Source organism: Eucalyptus grandis, chromosome 6, assembly GCF_016545825.1.
Source record: "Eucalyptus grandis isolate ANBG69807.140 chromosome 6, ASM1654582v1, whole genome shotgun sequence".
NCBI classification, from domain to species: Eukaryota; Viridiplantae; Streptophyta; class Magnoliopsida; order Myrtales; family Myrtaceae; genus Eucalyptus; species Eucalyptus grandis.
This window is the reverse complement of record NC_052617.1, coordinates 31,592,888-31,600,593: the sequence shown is the minus strand read 5'-3', so window position 1 is coordinate 31,600,593 and position 7,706 is coordinate 31,592,888. Positions and strand designations below refer to the sequence as shown.

The following is a 7,706-nucleotide window of genomic DNA, read 5'->3' as shown; positions in this document are numbered from 1 at the left end:
CTTTCCGCCATGCTCCGCCTGTGCTTCTGCCGCACCCGGCGCTGCCTGCGCGTCCCCGCCCCCGCTCCTCCTCCTCCTCCTCCGCCCCGCCCAAGGACCCCATCGACGAGCCCCTCGATCCCCGGCGCCTCCACAGCGCGCCCCTCGCCGGCCCCCACCCGCCCCCTCTCCCCCTTCTCCCCTCCCCCGCCGCCCCCCCCCCGCCGTCCCGCCTCGCCCGCAACTCCGCGCTCGCCCTCTCCGCCACCCTCCTCGCCGCCCTCGCCGCCTCCGCCGCCGCCGGGGACCCCGATCCGTCCCGCGAGCGCAGCCCTAACCCGCTGTACTCGGCGGCCGAGGGCGCGGTCCACCGATCCGGCGACTCCCTGAGGAGGATTTACCGCCACGTCACCCAGACCGGGGTCGCCGCCTCCGTCCTGTGGCAGTCCCTGAGGTCGGTGCTCTCCTCCGCGAACCACGAGGTCCGAGTGGGATTCGAGCTCCGGGTGGCCGCGCTGCTGGCCGACATTGCGGCCGCGAACGCCGGGAGGAGGGCTGCGATCGTCGGGGCTGGGGGCGGGAAGGTGGTGGATTGGTTGCTGGAGACGGTGGCGACCCCCGGCGTGGGGTTGGGGACGCAGGCTGAGGCTGCAAGGGCGCTCGCTTACTTGATTGCGGATTCGAATGTCTGCGAGGCTGTTCTGGGAAGGCCTCGAGCTGTGCCTAATCTGCTGAGGTTTATTTTTTCGTGCCATCCTCAGCGGTCCAAGAAGGTGAGTCGCCTTTGTTTGCAGTTGTGAGTATCAATGCTGATGTTATTGTGAAAGTCGCTAGACTGATTGAGGAATCAAGTTTCTATTTTGGACAAGGCTGTCCAATGGTAATGTGTAATAATTGAAGACAATGTGCGAATTTGTCAATTGCTGCATGTTTATTTGAGGCTTTCTTGTAGAATTCAAATTTTGAACCCTGAATCATATTGCAATACCTATACAATTTTGTGGCATCGTTCAGATTATAGCATTGTAGATCAAATGAAGTTCTTTTTGCCTTCATTCTAGATTTTTGAGCCTTTTGTAGAAGTAAAATTTGGGGATCTAGCCAATCTCAGAGTAACCTTAGCCTATTCTCCTTCTGCATACCTTTATATACTTTACATTTTCTCGAGATTGGCTAGATGCAAGATCATAGGGACCCTTGAAGTTTTTGCTGAAGGACAACATTGAAGAACTTTTGCTAGTTGTCATTTGCAGGAAACATCTGGTTTGTCGCAGTTTAGTTAATCATTTTTAGATGAATATGTCAATAGGGCGACAGTTACATTGATGCTTTCACATGCCTTTCTGATCTATAATGTATTATTGCAGCCATCAATCATTGCTTAGAATTATAAGGCGAAACCTACCATAATGGTTTCTATCAGTTTCTGTCTTTCATATGTTTTAGATCTTTTTGTCTTTGCAATCTGGCATTTTCTCTTGATCTTCTTGATGCCTTTAATTCATGCTTTGCCATTGATATATCGCATTTTCTGGGAGCAGCACACGAGACGTAGTTCATTCGATATTTCTGATTCTTTGAAAGGTAGGAGCATGCTAGTTGCTGCAGTAATGGACATTGTCACGTCTAACTGCGATGATTTGGATAAGAAATCAGTGAAGTCTACCTTGCCAAAAAATGCGGAAATGAGAGATATTGCTGCCGCCATTGAGGTTATTGAGGAAGGTGCACTGCATATGGATGAGACCAGTGGAAATGAAGATGATGACAATGGTGATAGCAGTATGAAAGGAATTGGGATCAAGATCCTAGAAGGTTCTACAGTTTTAGGACTTGCTAGAACTAATGGACCAACAAATGTGGAGCATTTAGATGCTGGCCGTACTGAAGGAGTAGAGCTTGCACCCAAAAAAATGGCACTGCAACGTACTTTTGATAATTCAGTAGCACAAGGCAATTTGTTATCTGCTGTGGTCCCTGGACTTTGGGATGATCTGCATTGTGAACATGTTGCCGTACCTTTTGCTGCATGGGCTTTAGCAAATTGGGCATTGGCATCTGAGGAGAATAGATGCCATATTCAAGAGCTGGATCAAGATGGGCATGCTGTCATGACTGCTTTGGGAGCTCCTGAGCGATCTGTCAGATGGCATGGGAGTCTGGTGGCTCGCTTGCTACTGGAGGATCGTAATTTGCCTCTAAATGATTCTGTTCCTGAGTGGAGTTCAAGCCTCCTTTCCACCATATCTCAGGCAAGCAAAAATGAAGACATTCCACTTGCTCTGGTGGCATTATCTGCATTTCTGGTTTCTGTTGAAAGAAGCTCAGAGGCGCAAAGAGTTGTCATGGAGAAAGGGCTCTACCTGTTAAGAGATATTGTTAAGAGGACAGCTAAGCACAAACAAGTACAAGAAGCACTGGCAAAGGCATTGGAGTTGCTTTCTACAGGGGACACTCATTTATCTCTTGAAGAGAGTCAACGATGGTCTGCAATATTGCTTCAGTGGGTATGTGGGAGAAGTTCCTCTGATATAGTACGATCTTCAGCGACAAAGGTCCTCTCATGCATTCTTGAAGACTATGGACCATATTCTGTGCCGATTTCGCAAGGCTGGTTAGCTATCCTGCTATCAGAAATTCTGGGTTTCAGCAAAGCATCATCCGTCAAAGAAAATGCTCAACCCAAGAGCGACAAAGTGAAGGTATGGTGATGCTCTTCTTTTTTTGTATTCCATTCTGTAGTTACATTGCATTTTTGAGTTTACTGAAATAGTTTGATCTTTCAGGATGATGTATGAGGACATACATTAAAACCCAATAATTTAAATATATATATATTCATACTTCGGTATGCATCTCAGTCATTACTCTGAGGATTTTGATAAATTTATTCATCAACTTCATTACTGTCTGCTCCATTAAACTGCAAAATAGCTGTTGCTGAAGGTGGTCAATTCAGCTGGTGGCTGTTTGTTCTTTTGTTGAGTAATAAATGCACTGAAGAGCAGCAAGGGCTACCACCCTTATAAAAAAATTGATCACAAGGGAAAGATTCAAAATCTCTAGATAAGTATTAAACGACTTCCACTATAGGGCAATGAGTGGGGGTGTTAATCTTCTTGAGCAAAATCCATTCTCTGGAATCTTCATTCTTCTAGCTCTTGGTTGAGATAATTCTTTGCCTACCTGGTATGTGGAGTAATTGTTACAAAACTCTATTATTTTGCAGAATCAAATTGATCAGTCGAATATGCTTTCTGCTGGACAAATTGCTAATCAGTTGGCAGGTGCTGTTGTTGGTTTAGCTGGAAATCAGTTGGAAACGGCTACCCAGTCTCTTGACACACTTCCGTTAGCAGATCTCCTGTCTATTGAACCTTTTGTTGGACCATCTAAAGTCCTAAAGAAAGATGGTCGCCCCAGAATTAGTGCTGCAGATTCTGCATTGGCGACCCTCAAAGGGATTAAAGCACTTACTGAATTATGTGCAGAAGATGTCTCCTCTCAGGACAGAGTAACAGAATACGGTGTATTACATTTGTTAAGGCGCTTTCTTCTATGTGATGATTATGAGAAACTTGCCGCTATTGAAGCATATGATGCATCAAGAGCCACAGAAGTTGCACAAAGGGTCTCAGATGCTCCTGCAGAGTCATCACTTCCAGAAAATAATGGATCTTCTAATGTTCGAGTGCCGCCGACTGGCCACATTCGGAAGCATGCGGCTCGTTTTTTGACCATCCTTTCACTTCTACCAAAAGTCCGGGAGTTCATTGTAAAAGATGATGCTTGGTGTAGATGGCTTGAAGATTGTGCCAATGGGAAAATTCCAGGTTGCAATGACCCCAAATTACAGAGCTATGCTAGGGCAACACTATTGAATGTGCTTTGCAATGACCAGGTGGATGGAGACGATTCGAGTGTCTCTGGCAATGCAGGTGGAAGCAGCATATGTCCTCGTTATGATGATGTGATATTTCTAATCAATCCTGAACTGCCTCACTGGAAGTGTTTGAAAAGGATAGGTAGAAATGCTGCTCCTGGTAGTAACTCATCTGTGGCTGGTCCTAATTCTGAGAATTTTGGGGACTCACCTGGGAAAAGGTCTTCCGATGAGGAGATCTTGTCAAGATCGGGTGATGTATCTCACAACGGCTTAAACTCAGAGCTACCTCCGTTAGATGTTGTTTTTGTTCATGGTTTGCGAGGAGGGCCTTACAAGACATGGCGCATAACAGACGACAAAACTTCAACAAAGTCAGGCTTGGTTGAGAGGATTGATCAGGAAGCAGGGAATGAAGGAACGTTCTGGCCAGGTGAATGGCTTTCTACTGATTTCTCTGAAGCGCGTCTCTTTACTCTCAAATACAAGGTTTGTGCTAGATAGACAAATAGTTAATGCTTTCCAGCTTTCCATTTTATGGGGTTTCTTTTATTGAGCTTCATCATAGATCTTGCTCTTGTTACTAAGAGTTTTGAAGGTCCCTATCAACTTGGAAAATTTCCGTGAGATGTAACTTGAAATTTGAATATCATGTGCAGACTAATCTTACCCAGTGGTCTGGAGCTACCCTCCCTCTTCAGGTCTGTTCCCTAACTTAGAGCATCTTCATTTTGGTAGGTCTTTTATTTTTCAGTCTCTGAGTGAGGAAGGAACTTTTCCTCGTTTGCGAATTGTTCTTTTGTTTTCTTTTTAAATGAGCAAGAAAGGACAAAAAAATAATTTTTTTATAAGGTATTAAAGGAAGATTTCTACAATTCTTTCCTTTTTTATTTATTTATTAATGTTAAGTATACTAAGGTTAGTTTACAATATTCATATTTTAATTGATGTGTCAGACTACAAGTGCAAACAAACGAGTGGGCATTCTAGTAGACAATTACATTACTTAGTGTACTGATTTTTTAAACCAGTCTTAATATACCTGATGTATTTTGTTTCTTTCCATTGGTATATTGGTTCTGGCTGAATATTTAAAGAGGAGTTACGATCATATCCAATATTCAATAAGGAGAAGTCAGCAGCGTGTGGTTTTTCAGTATCCCAAAGCCACAGCACTAATTTTCTATTATGTGCTTTGAAAGAATGGATTGCAAGAGTGCGATGATATTATAAGCTATATTCCAGTACCTCAGCTCATTTAATTATGTGTATTATCATATATTTTTCTTTTTCCACTAGGTAGTGTTTGTGAATTTCTTTCTAGCATCCGCAGTGTGGCATAGTTTATATTTTATTCTGAAGTGTATATTAAAATCAAAGAAGGTAATCTGCTATCAAAGTAAAACTATCTTAATCCTGAATCACTCATGGAGTTCGATGTTCATCATCATTTTTCAGTTTTTAAATGCTCTTATTGGTTTCTGCATGCATAAATGCTATCAACTGGAGCTAATACAGCATCTGTCCAATTTTCTTGCTTTTATGACCAGGAAGTGAGCTCCATGCTTTTGCGGAAGCTTGTTGCTGCGGGTATAGGGGATCGTCCTGTTGTGTTCATAACTCATAGGTATGTTTTATTCTATTAGCCATTGGTTCTTTTTCCTCATCAACTTGGCATTTGTATCTGTTTTTAGAGCTCTAACGTGAAATCGCTTTTCTTCCTCCTGATCTTCCACTTGTTTGGGCTGATTCAGTTTCTGATAGACATGCTTTGTAGTTTCAAATTTTTCATTGTGATGGGAAACTGCCATTTTTAGATACTATCATTAAAAGAGTTTTGCACATATGCTGATCAGAAAATGAGGGGCTGAAGAGTTTGTACCTCTGCTATCTATCTGTTCAGATAGATTCAGACAGTGGCTCACTCATTTTCTATAGCAACCACCTCATAGGAGAATCTCTTCGCATAGCCCCATGCATTCGGTTGCATTCCACCACACATGCACCAAAGGGAAAACAAAAACAAGAGAGGGGAAAAACAGTATTTATATTCTTAAACGGTTGATTGATCATACATCATGAAATCTCTCATTTTTTGAATTTTTTTTTTAATTTTATTTTGCAGCATGGGTGGCCTTGTTGTCAAGCAGATGCTTTATAAAGCAATGACAGAAAATCTTGACAGCCTGGTGAAGAATACTGTTGGAGTTGTATGTTTTGCTTTACATCAAACTATGCTTTTGAATCTCAGTTTATTTTGTTTAGCTTCTCTTTCATATAACTTTGGCTTCCATTTCACTGAATGTATTTTCATGTGTCTCTTGATCAGGTGTTCTACAGCTGTCCACACTTTGGAAGCAAACTTGCGGACATGCCTTGGCGAATGGGTCTTGTGCTTCGTCCAGCCCCAACTGTTAGTATATGACGCTTTTAATATTTTCAAGTTGATTGTCTGTTCTTATACTTCTCGGTGCAGTCAGGTCTTTGTACTTTAATTGCTTAGTGGGCTTGTGGCTCCTAATAGCATCTTACTTTTGCTGACGACAGATAGGAGAGCTAAGAAGTGGGTCTCCAAGATTGATAGAGTTAAACGACTTCATTCGTCAGCGAAACAAGAAAGGACTGCTAGATGTGTTGAGTTTCTGTGAGGTCTGTTTTCTGAGTTTTCACATGTAAATGCTTCCTCACGTCTATTCATCTCTTGTAAGGTAAATTGTGCTATTTTGCAGACCAAGGTAACTCCAATTGTAGAAGGTTACGGAGGATGGGCTTTCCGGATGGAAATTGTGCCAATCGAGTCAGCATATCCTGGATTTGGTGAACTTGTTGTAAGTACTGCTTATTGACATTGACCTTAATGCGATTTATGGTGGTTAATAGAGTCTGAAAATATTGGTATTTCTGTGTTTGTGTTAGTGCATGCTCTGCATGGTGTACCTCTTATCAGCTCTGGATCATGTTTGCTTTGTTTGACAACATATATTGCCCCAATAAATCTGTTCTCATGAAATCTGGTGGAGTGTAAAAGTCAATTGTGCAATTCGATAATTATTAGTCTTGCAATGTTGTCGCAGGTACTGGACTCAACAGATCATATAAATTCATGCAAACCGGTTAACCACACTGATCCTTCATACACAGAGACATTGGATTTTCTGCGCAAGCTGAAAGCCCAATACTCCAATACACATAGATGATCAATAGTTAATGAATTTTGGGGGATCTGATGATTTCCGCTGCTCGGATGGAAGCTGACGGTGTACCCAGAAAGTGCAGTTGGCGCCTTTGTACATAACACCAAATTCTTTTGTTCTGGACAACATTGATCGGCGCCTCCTTGTCTTGCACTTTACAGGACACAATTCCTTTGTCAAGGTCGTCAAAGTTGCTGTACCAAGATATTCATAACCACCGGGGTTACACTGAAGGACAACATGAAAAGTCTTGATCCCTTTTGTACTCCTTCCATGTTGTACATGTGTTAGTGTCAGTAAGTTCTGCTTCCTGTGATGTAAGCAATAGCTGTGGCATTTTCGTGAGAAGCCTCCACGCAGCATGTAATCTTTGTACATTAACATTGTAAGAAGTTAAGGAAAAGGAAAATTCTTATTCTGTTCATACCATGTGATACCGTTTCCCTTCTTGAAACGTTTGGAGAGGCGATGTGCTGAACGTGTGAATGGATGGAAAGGGGCGACAGGTGCAACAATCCAGAACCGTTACCTTGAGCGTAGTTATTCTGAGGTTCTGGTAGTTGTCCATGATGAACGCAGAAGGTTAACTATGATGTCTCGAATTATTGTTCAGGAAACAAAAGGTTTTTCAATTAGGAATTTTTTCGATT

The 7,706-nt window shown here is 42.6% G+C and overlaps 1 protein-coding gene across 3 annotated transcripts; it reads left to right on the top strand.

Annotated features, from left to right (window-relative positions):
* Positions 1–218: 218 nt before the first annotated feature.
* On the top strand, positions 219–7,485 carry LOC104451864. Of its 3 annotated transcripts, none has more exons than XM_010066433.3 (10): positions 219–752; positions 1,521–2,681; positions 3,209–4,351; positions 4,522–4,563; positions 5,413–5,489; positions 5,988–6,072; positions 6,192–6,275; positions 6,410–6,511; positions 6,592–6,690; positions 6,937–7,485. In XM_010066433.3, exons 2-10 carry the CDS (start codon positions 1,572–1,574, stop codon positions 7,057–7,059), a joined length of 2,865 nt encoding a protein of 954 aa, XP_010064735.2. In that variant the 5' UTR covers positions 219–752; positions 1,521–1,571; the 3' UTR covers positions 7,060–7,485. The 3 variants fall into 3 exon arrangements, with proteins under 3 accessions (XP_010064735.2, XP_039171781.1, XP_039171782.1); XM_039315847.1 differs by having other exon boundaries at positions 618–752; positions 1,564–2,681; XM_039315848.1 differs by having other exon boundaries at positions 619–752; positions 1,568–2,681.
* Positions 7,486–7,706: the final 221 nt, after the last annotated feature.